At 45.0% G+C, this 14,440-nt stretch overlaps 1 protein-coding gene across 8 annotated transcripts in view; it reads right to left on the bottom strand.

Annotated features, from left to right (window-relative positions):
- The window catches only part of Smarca2 (SWI/SNF related BAF chromatin remodeling complex subunit ATPase 2), a 170,454-nt gene that overhangs the window by 120,599 nt on the left and 35,415 nt on the right, over window positions 1–14,440 (bottom strand). For all 8 annotated transcript variants that reach the window (XM_075973757.1, XM_075973760.1, XM_075973759.1 and 5 more), the window contains exons 5-8: window positions 11,625–11,886; window positions 4,837–4,963; window positions 2,823–2,996; window positions 1,298–1,471 (exon numbers count right to left, since the gene is read on the bottom strand). In XM_075973757.1, the coding sequence (XP_075829872.1) occupies window positions 1,298–1,471; window positions 2,823–2,996; window positions 4,837–4,963; window positions 11,625–11,886 (737 nt within the window). The remainder of the gene's footprint in view (window positions 1–1,297; window positions 1,472–2,822; window positions 2,997–4,836; window positions 4,964–11,624; window positions 11,887–14,440) is intronic.

Raw genomic sequence — 14,440 nt, 5'->3', positions numbered from 1 at the left:
AGCTCGGGGACTCGGCTGTAGGGTGTCACTCCAGCCCATGGCGGAGCGACAGTGGCTTCATTGCTCTTCAGTCTAGCTGCTGTCTGCCCCGTGAATGAGCATGAACTCCAACGCTATTATAACTCTAATTGCTTTTGGCTATGGTTGATCTCACTTGAAGAAAGAGTGATTAAAAAAAAAAACCTTCAGTTTCTCTATTATCTGTATATTCCATCATTTAATTGCAAAAATTAATGATTTGCAAATGCTTAATCATTAGTGTCAAACCAATCTGTTGCTGGAGTTCTAATACAGCTTTCCTTCGGTTGAATCAGGCAAATTTGCCTGTTGATTGCTCGGCTTACTACACAATAGTCTCCCTAACTCGAGCAAAGACTGTTGACAGTATTCACAGAAACGGAGAGTGGGGTGGAAGGTGGTGAGACTCTGGAACACCTCAAATGGTGTTTACCATCAGGAATCCCCCAAACTAACAAAAATAATACACCGACTAGGACCCCAGCAAGGGAGACGATGTCTTAAGAACTTCAAGAACTGAATGTAGGAGGTGAGGCTTGCTCTGACCCACTCGGGAATTCTGTCCCACCCAGAGCTTTGGGTCTCTCTGATTACCTGTAAAGTTTAGTTACTTTTCTAAATTACATGGTGTGCTCTGTCCAATTCCAGACACAAGTGGTCAGTAAAACCCAACACTCGGGCCAATGGCCTAAACCTGCCCGTGTCTGCAGGCAGATCCATTCAAACCTAACTGTGAAAGTAAAGAGGTAAAACAACTTTTGGGCTGCCAAAAAAAAAAAAAAAGAATGCCAAGGGAGGGGGAGGCAAAAGAATGAATATGAATCTTGGATTCAATGATATAACCTTGTAAGCTATTCCTTCACAGTAAAATCTTAGCTGTTCATCTCAAATATATCGCATGTTTAAAGAACTGCATTTGCCATTCTTCCTGGTGGGATTGCAAAACACAGCTCCTGCCTTTCTTTGAGAAGCTGTGTAAGTGGATGATGATGGTACCCTAGGGCACAAAACTATGGCTCCTCAAGTACAACCCTGGATTATTAGGCGCACTGTGGAGAAAAGACAAAAAGTTCTACCCTCCAGAAGTTCAGACACCTATGTGTGTGTGTGTGTGTGTGTGTGTGTGTGTGTGTGTGTGTGTGCGCAAGAGAGAGAGACAGACAGACAGACAGACAGACAGACAGGCCGCTTCCCTTTCTTCTCTTGATGCCTTGTGTAACATTCTCAATGCAGAAAGATGCCAGCAGAGGACCTTCCCAGTCTCACAAGGGGCCCTTACCATCAGCCTCCGCATTCGTTCCTTCTCGATCCGCTCTGTCTCCTTCTTTTGCTCCCTTTCCGTGTTAGCGTGCCAAGTGGCCACTGCTTTGGACAGTTTCTGGATCTTCCCAGCCACGGACCGATGATATTCCTTAAAATCTTTCGCATGCTGCAAAATACTGTTCAGGTATTCCTACAGGGTTCACAGGAGGGAGAAAGGGATGCTTTGGTCCACTCTGTAGGGAAGGATCTGTACAACTGAAGATGCTGCAGCATGCACTGACATCATCGAAGTGCGCAACCTATGGATGATGGGGGCCTTCCCTGGAGCCTCTGCAGCACAGGGTATGGGCTATGGGCTAGTGTGATTGTAAGCCTAGGAAAGAATGGCTGCCTTCAATCCAGGGTGTGGACATTCAAAAATGGGAAAAGGAAAGACTAACTGGGTTATGAGCTGGTGGGAAGAAAGACTTCCTTCATCTGTACATTGTAAACCTAGGGAAGAGATGCCACCTTCACCTCAAGGGTGTGGTCATCTGAAATGGAAAAAGCAAGGACAAAGGCTGACCTATAAAACATCAATGAAAAAATTTACAGCCCATTGTTCCATCTCCCTGAAATAAACATGAGGATTCTGGGCATTTCCAGGGAAAACCACATTTCTTCTGCTCCAACTTAAATTTAGAAAGTGATGCAAAGTAAGTTTCTACAAAGCTGAAATCGCCATATGCAATCTGAACTCACTTTTCAGACAGAGGGAAAATATGTACCCTACTTACACTAAAATCTTTCATTTTTTTTCTTTCCTTTCCTTTCCTTTATTTTTCTTCAAAAGGAAGCTACATTGGGCACAAGATTAAGCACAGTAAGACCATCATGAGACAAAATCAAATCCCACATCAATGTTTCCAAGCCCGGAGAAACGAATGCTCTTGAAGTCCTACCCCTGTGAATCCTCCAACTGGGCCCTTCAAAGAGCCCAGAATACTATAAAAAAATAACTTCCTGCTGGAGGCTGGCGAGATGGCTCAGCAATAAAGAGCCCTTGTTCATCTTCTAGAGGGTACAGGTTCGATTCCCGGCACCCACACTGTTGCTCAAAACCATCTGTAATTCTAGTTCCAGGGGAATCCAAAGCAGCCTCTGGCCTCTGTGCGTATCAGGCATGCACAAGACACACCGCCTTATATGCTGGGAGGGTCAGGGAGAAGGAGGAGGGGGACGGCCAGTAAGTAGTGCTCCTTCGTGGTCCCTCCTTCAGTTCCTGCCTTAGCTTCCCTGAATGATGGACCTGCAGTCAAATAATCCCTTTCCTCCCCAGGTTGTTTCGTCAGTGTTTTATCATAGCAACTCAAAGCAAAGCAGGGCCCTCTTGCATCTCTAAAATGACGTTTGTCTTATTAAAACTCCACCGTTAACTTTCTGTTCGATGACACGCCCACATATCCCCCACCCCGCCGTCCCAACTTAGCAAACATCTTGACCCTGACCACTACCCACAAGGGCCACCTCTGAATAGGAAGGGGATGTGAAGGTCTAAGGACCTGGTGTTTCTGCCGGCGTTTCCTCTCCTGTTCGATCTTCTGTTGCTTTTCCAGCTTCTCTGTCATGCGTGCCTCACGCAGGGTCTGGCGCTTGCTCCTCTTGTACGCTTTGGAGTTGAGGGCCGTCTCCAGGGTGGTATCCCTCCGCATGCAAGCCACGACCTCCTGTCTCAGCTATGAGGAGAAGGGCAGTTAGCGAATCCCGGAGACAGAAGCCAGGTCCTGGGCCCCGACCTCAACTCGGTGGAAACAGAAAGGGTCCTTAATGAATTTTTCTCAATCCAGTTGCAGTTGGCTATTACTAAAAGCAAGAACTGAAATTGTGAAAATTTACATGGTAATTTTAAAGACAGTATAAACCTTCTTTCCTCATAATTCACTTCAAAAACAATTTTAGTACTGTAACAGTAAAAAATGAGGATGCTGCGCTGGGTTAGAAATAAAGTTATTCATCTCATTTAATTATAGTAATGATGCTACTTAGCCGATCAACCTTTTAATCTTTTTTAACTGTCATAGTATCATTCTCTTGCTGATCTACAAGAAGAACAAGAGAGTTCCCATCTATTCATGTTCCAAGTAACAGCAGAAACTCCAACGTGAATTCATAACTTCTAATTAGTAAGTGATGGAAAAACGCCAGTCCGGGTTTCCGCCCTCTCTGTAATGATGTTCTTTAGTGTTTAAATCTTACGTTGCATCCTGGACTTGCTTTAGATTCTCATCATAAACAATGTAACCATATTACATGGCAGTAGGCACTGGGAACTTGGAGGGCCACATTACAATAATGGCTCAGTTGAACCTGGTGTCAGTTGCATGTACCCAGGAAACTCCGCAGATAATAGACTTTTCAGTAATGTCAAACAAAAACTAGGGAGCACCGGGACTGCGGGACAGGGAATCACATCTCATGCTTGAGACCGCGTGCTCTAACGGGCGTTTGGCAAATCTGCGCCAGGCACTTTATTCATCCCTGAGATAAAGTTTCCTCTAACTGAGATGTAATGGACCCTTCTCTTTCTTCTTCTTTTTACATTTAACCTGAAATCTGCTCTCTGAAACCCCTAGCCAACAGCACCGATACCAGATGACCTTCCAGCACATGCTACCCCAGGAAGTCAACTGTGTACTCCAGTCCCTAGACGGTGGCCTTGTGATTTCAGCCAGATCTTCCCACAGACCATGCTCGCCCATGAACAAGTCATTCTGCATGCCCCACACTTTAGCACGACCCCTCTGATTGACAGGAGGTGCTCCTGGTCCCCTTTGGTTTAGACAGGCAATCTGTGGGTGGGGACTGGCACACTTGGACAAAACTCAGCCAAGGAAAAATTAGTTCTACTTTATTTCGCTACATGCCTACCGATTCAGAAATCAGAAAATAGATCATTACACCAGATCTCAATAGTGAGCTCTAGGATATAGCAACTCACTAATTAGTCAGCGTGCGAGTGGGTCCGATGTGACCAAGTGTCCCTGAGTTAGGTTTTGATGAATGATTAAGGTAACGGCGCCGTTTTGTGTGTGTGTGCGCGCGCGCATGTGCGTGTGTGTGTTTCTACAAACATGGGCTTGTGATTAGGAAAGAGACTATCGTATTTTCTGTTTCTGGGGTCACGGCTTGCTCTGCGTATTTGGGTTTGCCAGGAATACTATCCATCTACTGCCTCCTTGGTTTTCCTTGGAGCCATGAAGGCAAGTCACAGCTCCCCACAATCTGTTGTCATGGTTTTCATCCGCAGTACCAACATGCAATAACTGATGTTGTACACTATAGTACAGGAGGAAAAATGTTTCTGCTATACAGAAGGGGGAAAGAAGAGGGTAGTTCCTACTCCTTACTTCCAGCTAGGAGCCGTCGGTCTAAAGACACGCTCTTTTACTAAGTTCCGAGCTTCAAAACAGTATTGAGCAGAGTCGCGGAAGCTCATGGATCCCGCTTTAGGAACAATTACATCGATTTCCGACACCTCGGACTCGGGGAGGGGTGGGGCGGCGGGGAAGGCATTACCTGACGCTGGAAATTGAGTAACCGAAGCGCTTTCAGCTCCACCGTTGCTTTGGTTCGTAAATCCGGTGGCAAAGAGCCAGGCAAACTTTCCAGTTCTTGTATCCTGTGAGCTATGCGAGCCTGAAGTCTAGAAGGAGAAAATAAAGAGGGGGGTGGGAGCAAGCGGAGATCTACATTACGGTTTACTCTTCTAGAACCAACAACAGCTTTAGGTTTAGGTTCATGTATTTCACACACTGACAGCCGATTTCTGACCTCCAACTAGGTTTTCTTTTTTTAAAAGAAAAAAATGAGTTTACATTCACTTAGTTATGGGGAGTTGGGGTAGTGGTGCACACGCCACAGTGCACTTATGGACAGAAGGGGACAGCTTGTGAGCATCACTTCTCGTGTGCATCCCGGAATGCCTTTACCTGCTCAGCTATCTTTCCGGGGAGCCAATAGGATTCTCTAATGTTGACCAAAAACAGCCACCTTTGAATTCTGGAAGACAGACACTTCATACTACTCAACACTCTGAACTTCTATGTAGCTTCTAAGGCCTGGAAAGGAACCTCATACTACATCGAGGGGATGGGGGAGGGGGAATAGAAGTCCTTGCTTGACAGAGGCAGTCTGGCTAGCCGCCCTATCCCAGCCTGCCATGGCATGCAAAGCCACGGCCACAGTTCTTCCTTCTGTTTTGAGGTGACAGTGACTGTAGCAGCTACAGCAGAGTGGCAAGCGCACCTCGAGAAGCCGAGGCCGCAGAAGGGAGCCAGCTAGAGACATTCCGAGAGAGCCCTGCCAACCACATCCACTTCCTCTGGGCAGTGCTTGTTTGAGAAAAGACAGCAAACTGGGCATCTGCAAAACTCAGGGGCAGCAGTGAATAGCATTTCCTGAAAAGGATGCTGGGGGGTTCTCATTTTAGACACCATCAAAAATGTAATTGCAAGTACTTCCTCCTAATGAAGGCAGACTAGAGAATAAAAAGCCAGCTCTCTCTTTGGTCCATGGTTGCTGTGACTCTGACACATATAAACCGGTTTCAAGCCTTACTTTTATAAATCCACATCACTGAAATCTAGTTTTAGAATAAACTCCTCCCCCAGCTCTGGGACAAAACTGTTCGAGAATAGAATTGAAAAACTAACTTTTATTAAAGTTAGTGATAAGTTACCCCACTAAATACTCACTGTACTAAGTGCATGTCAACATGTAAAGAACAATTTTGAATTCTCAACACACACACGTACACATGAATGCACACACGCACACACACGCGCACATACAGGCACACACAAATAAATGCTGTAGTGGCCCCATCTTACTGATGAGGAAACTAAAGAAAGTACTGTCTGGTCTTGTGTGCCAACTTGACACTAGCAAGGCTCATCACAGAGGAAGGAGCCTCAGTTGAGGAAATGCCTCAATGATATACAGCTGTAAGCACTTTTTCATTAAGTGATCATTGAGAAGGGCCTAGTTCATGGTGGGTGGTGCCATCCCTGGGCAGGTGGTCCTGGGTTTTATAAGAAGGTGGACTGAACAAACCAAGGGAAGCAAGTCATTAAGCAGCTCTCCTCCATGGTCTCTGCGTCAGCTCCTGCTTCTGGGATCCTACCCTGTTTTGAGTTCTTGTCCTGACTTCCTTCAGTGATGAACAGCAATGCTGAAGTATAAGCCCAATAAACAAACCCTTTCCTCCTCAACTTGCATTTTGGTCATGATGTTTCGTAGCAACAAAAGAAACCCTAACTAAGACAGCACCATAGAGCTAGAAATGGAAGACTTCAAAAATCAAAATCTACGTTATATGGATTATCCAATTGGTTTTCCTCATCTACCTATGTAGCCCCAAATGTCTAAATAGGCAACACAAATACACACACACACACACACACACACACACACACACACTAAAGCTGAAACAAGTTTTTACATTTAAAATCACTTTGCTTTGTAATCTTATTATCAAGATCACACTAAAGGGACTTAGCTATTGCAGTGGCAGAAGATGGTGTTACCCACAGTTCCGTTATGCTACATCCTTGGTTCTAGACTCCATGTGTTTGAGTATCCTAGAATGTAAACCCCTCCTATGTATTTTGGTTTGGTATGACACAGCGAGTCGGGTACTAAACTCTAGGAATGACAGCTTCTGGTTCCTCCTGCCAAAGGACAGGCTCTAGGACACAAACAGTGCAGACAGGACATCTGGGTTGACGGTGCTGAGGCTAGCCCACACTGAGCTGGATGGGAAGTTGGAGGGAAGAGAGGGACATGAGGACCCAGGAGTGGGGGTGGGCTGGTGGTCATGGAGTTTGAGGACCTGGGCCACTGCAGCAGGTAAGAGCCAGGGATGCACTTCTCCCTGTCGTGACTGCTTCTCCGAAGGAGAAATGGTTTATCATTGCATCTCAAGACTTCCTGACACGGAAGAATCTCTCTTTTTGTATGGAAGAGGTATGAAGTACAAAGTGCAAACTCAAGAAAAGAGGGGGAGGAGATTTTACAGTGAAATAATATATACTCGATGTGGCACACGGGGTGGGTGGCAAAGTTATGTGGGGGGGGGCGTGTTGGGGGAGGGTAAGCATACAAAACTATCTCTGTTGTTGTTGTGCTTAATAGAAATCTTCATTTTAAATAATGCTCCTCTCCAGACAATTTCATCTCCCCATCAATGGGATTCAGCAGGAAGTCCGATAAAGAGAGTCAGGATTCTAAACTTCCCAAAACAGCAGCAAGATGTAATCCTGCCTGACTGCAGGAGACTCATTTAGCGTCCTCACGAGCACAGAAAATTGAAGCAGAATTAGGTCACTCCGGTTTTTCATACAGACTGAAGAGTAAATCAAGAGAGGTTACTGTTCTGGCAAGGAAAAGAGTTCCATTAAAGGCAACAGATATTTGTTCAGGTCCAGGGGAGAAGTTTATGATTCCTGTAGGAGAGTTATTTGAACAGAAAATGACACTGGTACATTTCGTTCCTTCAAGGAGCCGAGTGACAGACACTTTAAAGAGCAAGGGAGAGAGAAAGGAAACATGTGTAACTAACTCTGTGACTCTTCTGGCAGAGTGGCTATTGGTCGTTTCTGAGGAGGAGTTTCCAGGGTTGTGATGGCGACACGGGCAAGACAAGGAAACACACACACACACGAGACAAGCTATACATACATGTCTCTTAAACCCACTTCCACACTCAATTCTGTTTTGAGACCAGAGGTCTGATGCAATGTAAAGAAGCCTTTCTCAAACCCCTTTACGTGTGAAATGCATCTTCCACGTAAATATTTGTAGACAGGGAACCAGTTTACATGTCAGTGTGTAAGCTCCTGAAGTTCTCTTTGATTGACCATGGAAGGAAATGAAGGTGGGTATGGAAGAGTCAAGAACTGGTGCCCAAAGGTGGGGGGTGGGGGTTGAGGGCTGAGTGCAGCATGCAAAACTGACACCAGAGAAAGAAGAATAAATTTCCATGGGGGGGGCGGGTGAGCCAAAAGGAGAGCTATCTACAAGGGAGGTAAGTATCTTCAGTCCAGGGGCTGTACTGGTCTGTGGCCAGTGAGTACACAGGCAGAAACGCACTTAAGCTGCAACCCAGAAAAAGAAGATTGATGGGTCAAAATTTGGAGTTTATGGCAAATCAGGAAGAGCAGCCAACTGGCTTAAAGAAATAAAACATCCTAATAAGTTCTTGCCATTTTTGTAGACAAGGATTGTAGCCAAAGAAATGAATATGTTATGGGATTTCTATTGCATGATATTTTGCTCTGTCAAAGTTTATGAAATCCCAAAAGTGATCTCTTAGAACCTTACTCAAATCTTTAGCCAGGTGACAAGCATGCACCAGGCAGAGACTAGTGCAGGGGAAGCCTGGTGGGCTAGCTCATCAGAGGGGGCAGGCTGGCTCATCAGAGGGGGCAGGCTGGCCCATCAGAGGGGGAGGGCTAGCCCATCAGAGGGGGCAGGCTGGCCCATCAGAGGGGGCAGGCTAGCCCATCAGAGGGGGCGGGCTGTCCCATCAGAGGGGGAGGGCTAGCCCATCAGAGGGGGCGGGCTGTCCCATCAGAGGGGGCGGGCTGGCCCATCAGAGGGGGCAGGCTAGCCCATCAGAGGGGGCGGGCTGTCCCATCAGAGGGGGAGGGCTGGCCCATCAGAGGGGCGGGCTGGCCCATTACAGGGGGCAGGAGAGAAATGAATCTAATACTTGTCCTGGACGAGTATGTGAGAGACTTAATGTAACCCCTGGGATGATAAACTTAATCTCTGCGGTTGAACACTGTCTATTTTATAGAGGCAGAAGCCAGCTATTGTTCCATGACCGAGCAAGATAAGGCATGCCCCTGTAACGCTGCCAGCACAAATTCATTCTTCTCCAGATGGCCATGGGAACACCTTGGCCAAAGTTCCCACCAGGCTTTTGGCAACCCCCAAAACCTTGCAGCGTCAGCTTTATAAAAGTGGATGCATTTATCAAATAATAATAATAATATGAAAAATGACTATTCAACCACATTCTGAAAGGCACATGACTTTTAGTTCTTTTCGTTTGTGAGACAGGGTTTCCTTATGTATCCTAGGCTGGCCTTGATCTCATGATTCTCCTGCCAGAGCGGCATGCAGCACCATGTGCCACAGTTTAAAATAAACGGGTAGATATGATTTTTATGAACATAGGAGAATGGGGTAGGTGAGATGGCACAGTGCGGGTAAAGGCACTTGACTGTGGGCTTAATCTCCAGGAAATACACAGTGGGAAGGAAAAGAACCAACTCTCTCCCACAGGACCACACTTGGGAAGTAGCACAGATGTGCCATAAAATAAACAAACAGAAGAAAAAAATACAATAAAAAGTTATTATAGGAAGATAATAAGGGTTGCAAACTTCTTCATACATTGAAATAGGCTAAAAAAGCATTGCTTAATTCTTTGGGAGACAATCCGTTAAGCCACACTTCTAAAAATGGCTCTAAAATGAGATCATAAGAAAGCCCTATAATTAAAATTCTGGCAATAATAACAAAAAAATTTAGGAGTCCACAAAGCGGTTTATGCGCGCACATGCACATGTATGGGGGGGGGGGAGACTGAGTAAGAGAGAAAACGAAGTCAGGTATTACATAAAATGTCTAGGTACAGAGACTGTCTTCTGAGGGTCGCTTTAATAAGCCAACAAAACTCCAAGCATCTCTGCAACTTCCAGGCAGAGCAAAGGCACGACAGATTTTAGGAAAGATAGAATTCAGAGTAACCACACAATTCTGCTCTTTCTTATAACTGACCATCTCCACCAATTACTTTGTATGACTTTGTTTACTCAACAGCATCTGAGGAGTTTTTCTGCCATGGGTGTCCTTATGTTTAAGGTTAGGACACACAAGTATTGACCCAACAGACTCTGCCTGGCCCTGATGCTCAGGTCACAAGCTGGGACTGTCCACAGAAGTGCTCCCAATGATGACTATCAACAGAAATGAGACAGCAAAGTCATATTTCTTCGCCAAAAGGAGACCAACATCTAATACCTGGTCACTGGGATGTCTCCAAAACAACTCTCCAAATCAGTCATAGTTCATTAAATTTTCTAACAAGCTACATACCTTTTCATAAAGATTAAGATAGTGTTCTTAAAGAGAATCCAAACACTGCTTACTGGCTAGCATTTCCTAATTTTTAACATCAAATTTTCTTTTAATTCAAGTAACTCTAGGCAAATAATTGACATCAATATTACTAAAAACTTCCAAAATATATTACCCTTCTTGACTCTATGAAAATACTATACTATTTTTAACACGTTAAGTCGCAGAAAAGTGATGTAATCTGATGAAGACAACCGAGCTGTTTCTGACAGAGGATGCTTCCAGGCAGGTGGCAGAACCCAAAATCTTAGCTTTGCTTCATCTTAACACTTAATGGACTCACTTTTTCATGGTTGTTAGCCATTGGCTTGAGTGGTCTGCTAAATAGAGCCTGTGGGCCAAATCTTGTCCACAGCTGCTTTTCTAAATAAAGTTTTATTGGAACAAAGCCAAGACACCATAGTCTATGGGTGTTTTCCCACAAAAAGGGCAGAGCTGACTCTCTGTGTCTAAGACATATGGCCCTGAAAAACATTAGATGTTTTCCATCTGGTCCTTTTACAGGAAAAGGTTTGCCAGTCCCTAATTTAGATACAACTGTGTCGAATCAGGTGACAAGTGTCTGGATTAGGAGTTTAACTAAGGATTCCATCTGAAGACAGAGACCTAAGGCTTACCCTAAAGCTGGGCCAACCTCTAGACTAAAACATGGGTGAATCAAAGCCCAGATCACACTATACCAATCTATACAGTATGCTTTTTAGTCCCATGAGGATGACCCAGACAATATACTCAACTTGATTATCTCAGTCATCAGTTCTTCAAGAACACACTGACAATCAAGGACGAGCTATTACATGATTCAAGCTTGAGATGATCCACCCTGAAATTAAGAAACTCTGGACTGGGCTTTTGATCACTGAATTCCCAGCACCTGGCAAGTGGATGGGACCGGAAAAGGTTTCTGATTGAACGAGAGAGAAGTCACAATTTGTCCTGCTCGTATGGCTTAAGGACCCACTCAAGGGCATGTGAACATTCTCTACAAGTGTTCTGAAATCACTGCTGCAGCCCGAGTCCTCTCCTGTCTCCCTTCAGTGCTCCTGGTGTCCAGTGCTCCTGAGACATTGTCCCATGAGGCATGTCAGTCAGCCTCCCACCCCACCCCCACCCCACCCCCGTCGCTGGTGATGGCTTGTCTTGATGGCCAGCAGTACCTGTACTCTCGCTCCTGCAGGATCTCCACGGGGTCAAGGCCTTGCGGTTTCTGGATGGGGCTGATACGGCTCTGCTTCTGTTGCAGCTGCAGGACCGGAGATGGCTGCCCCGGGGCAGGCTGCTGCACCGAGGGCCCTGGCACAGCTGTGGCTGTGGGCTGGGCAGCGGCTGGGGGTGCGGGCGAGGGTCGGCCACTGGGTGCTGGTGCTGACAGCTTCTGTGGGGTGCTCTGGCCACCCAGCAGCAGGTCCTGCCCGGGGCCTGTGAGACAAGAGGGACATGGCAGGACAGGACAGAAGAAAGGACACCTGCTGACCATGCCCAGCTCCTCCAGCCCTCAAGTACTACCTAGGGATGGAGATCACCAGTGTCTTAAACCCCAGAGGGCTGACTAACTGAGGGTACAAAGGAGGAAAAGGAATGAAGGCAGAGGTGAGAGAAGAAAAGTAATCCGGCATGTGATCCACAGGAAAATGGCATGCACTAATGAACAGTGTCAAAACCATCTAAAAAATGACTCCTAGTTGTAATACATCAAGGAAATGACAAGATGGTTTTTAATGCCACATTCTGTGGTGGGTTTTTGTTGTTTGTTTTTAAACAATCACAGGTGGATTCAAACTTCAGAAAAGAGAGTTCTACAACCAGATGCAATGGGTGTGGCCCTAAAGTCTCACTTTGCAAAAGGGCTACTAAGTCCCTGCAAGTCAGGTCTCTATCCCAACTGCCTGTGCTGGCTACGGGATCCAGTGAATTCAGGCTTACTTACAGTGAATCTCAAAACCTAAGTTTTACTTTAATCACATAGTAGCAAAGTATTTCTAAAACTATCCAACATTCGGGGTAAAATAGGCTCATTTCTCCTAATAAAAATCAGCAAATTTAATAATGATAAATGATAAATAAGAGGCCTTTTCCCTCTTATTATCAGACGATGACAGGTAATCTTGAACCTATCTTGGAAGCTTGGCATAGTGGCACAGTCCTGTAATTCCAGCACTTGAGAGGTAGAGGCAGGGGAATCAAGAGTCGGTAGCCAAGTTGAGAACCTGTCCCAAAAATACAAGACAAACCTTTAAGTATTACTGATTTCAATTTCAGCTGCTTTTCTGCATTAAGCTTTGGGAATTTCAGTTAACTAGATACAGATCTAAAGTAAGAAGTGCTTCAACTCTCCTCCAGGTGAGTTCTCGGTTTTCTTAAAATTAAGTAAGATTTCTGAAGCTACCAGGTGAATTAGTATATTTTTAAAAAATTAAATAAATAAATAAATAAAAAACAAAGAATGTCAGTCAGCAGATGCTAAAACCACAAACAGGCATTCATTCAAGTATTTCCTATATTCTTCCTAAGGAAAAAAAAATAAAGCTGTTCAACACAAAAACCAGTCTGAGACTTCAGAGAGGAGCAATAATTAACCATACAAAGGCATGCATTATGGAAAATGGAATGTATTTCTTCAATTTCCGACAAATTCCATTTAGAAAAGGACTTCAATGACAATCCAGAGAAAGCCATAAGCAAACATTGTGACATGAGGAATGCGAAGAATTAGTATAAACTGCTCAGGTTAGTATCAGTGTGTGCGTGTGCGTGTGTGCGTGTGTGTGTGTGTGTGTGTGTGTGTGTGTGTGTGTGTGTGTGTATCAGGCACATACATAATTAACATACAATACATGTAGGCCAAACACTAACACACATAAAATAAAATAACTCTAAAAAATAACATAAAATTACCAAAAATAAAAAAAAATATTGTCTTAGCCCTAGCACCCACTGGCTGTGTGAAGTTGATCAAGGCACCAAGCCCTGTGTCTGCAGAATGAGAACAACAATAATAACCTCTATCATAGAGTGGCCACGAGAATTCAGTGAGATTTCTGATTATATGCTCAACTTTTCATCTTTATTGATCAAGAACAGGGGGAGAGAAGTCTAATTTAAGGACTGTATACCACACAACAGAGAACCCCATGACATAAAAAAGGACTTCCAGAATTTGGGTACCCTATTAGCTGGCAGCTGGCAGAGGATTCTTTTCTGGGCCAAATTTCAGAACATTCCTATAGTTTCCTACAACTCAGCACAGATGCTCCTTAGGTCAGTGGCCTTGTCATGTGCCTCCTGCCAGCTGCTCTCAGGGCCACTTACAAGCAAACTCTATTTCCTAGCTAAACAGAAATTCATTTTCTGTGTGGGTCTGTTTTCGCCTCTCCCCGACTGACTGTATAAATACTTTCATTTACAGAAACCAAGACACTCAATGTAGCTTCCTGCACTTACATTCAGGATGTCAGCCCCCTCTAGTAGGCTCTGTGCCTGTCCTGTAGGAGGTTTACAGACAGCACTGGACTCCACAGAAACCAACCACTGTGCACCAGACAGCCTACGGCTGGCTACCTAAGGCCTTTCACCACACCTTCAAACTGAATAAAAACTGTTTTCAGCTCATCTCTTCCCCTCTCTCCAGTACAAACAATTTTAGGCTTATGGTCAGTATTCAAAATGCCTTCTGCCTTAGGAGCCAAAATGGAGCCTGTACTGCCTGGCTCTCCGGAATGTGGTTCCAATACTGCTGGGGTGGGGATCTTCAGTGGATGCATCCCATCCCAACCCACCTGCTAGGAAGCAATAGGGCAACACACTCACTGATATACCTAGGCCTCGCCTGCACAGAGTTTCTGTGCATTCAGAGGACACTCAGCACACAGGATAATCATGCAAATATCTCTCTGCATTAAATAGGAATGTAGTGATTTCTACAGGTTGGAAATATGAATATTCAAATTGAACACATCAAAAAGTTTCAGATGCC

This window comes from Microtus pennsylvanicus, chromosome 5 (assembly GCF_037038515.1).
Source record: "Microtus pennsylvanicus isolate mMicPen1 chromosome 5, mMicPen1.hap1, whole genome shotgun sequence".
NCBI lineage: Eukaryota > Metazoa > Chordata > Mammalia > Rodentia > Cricetidae > Microtus > Microtus pennsylvanicus.
The sequence above is the reverse complement of the archived record's forward strand: the minus strand, read 5'-3'. Positions and strand labels throughout refer to the sequence as shown.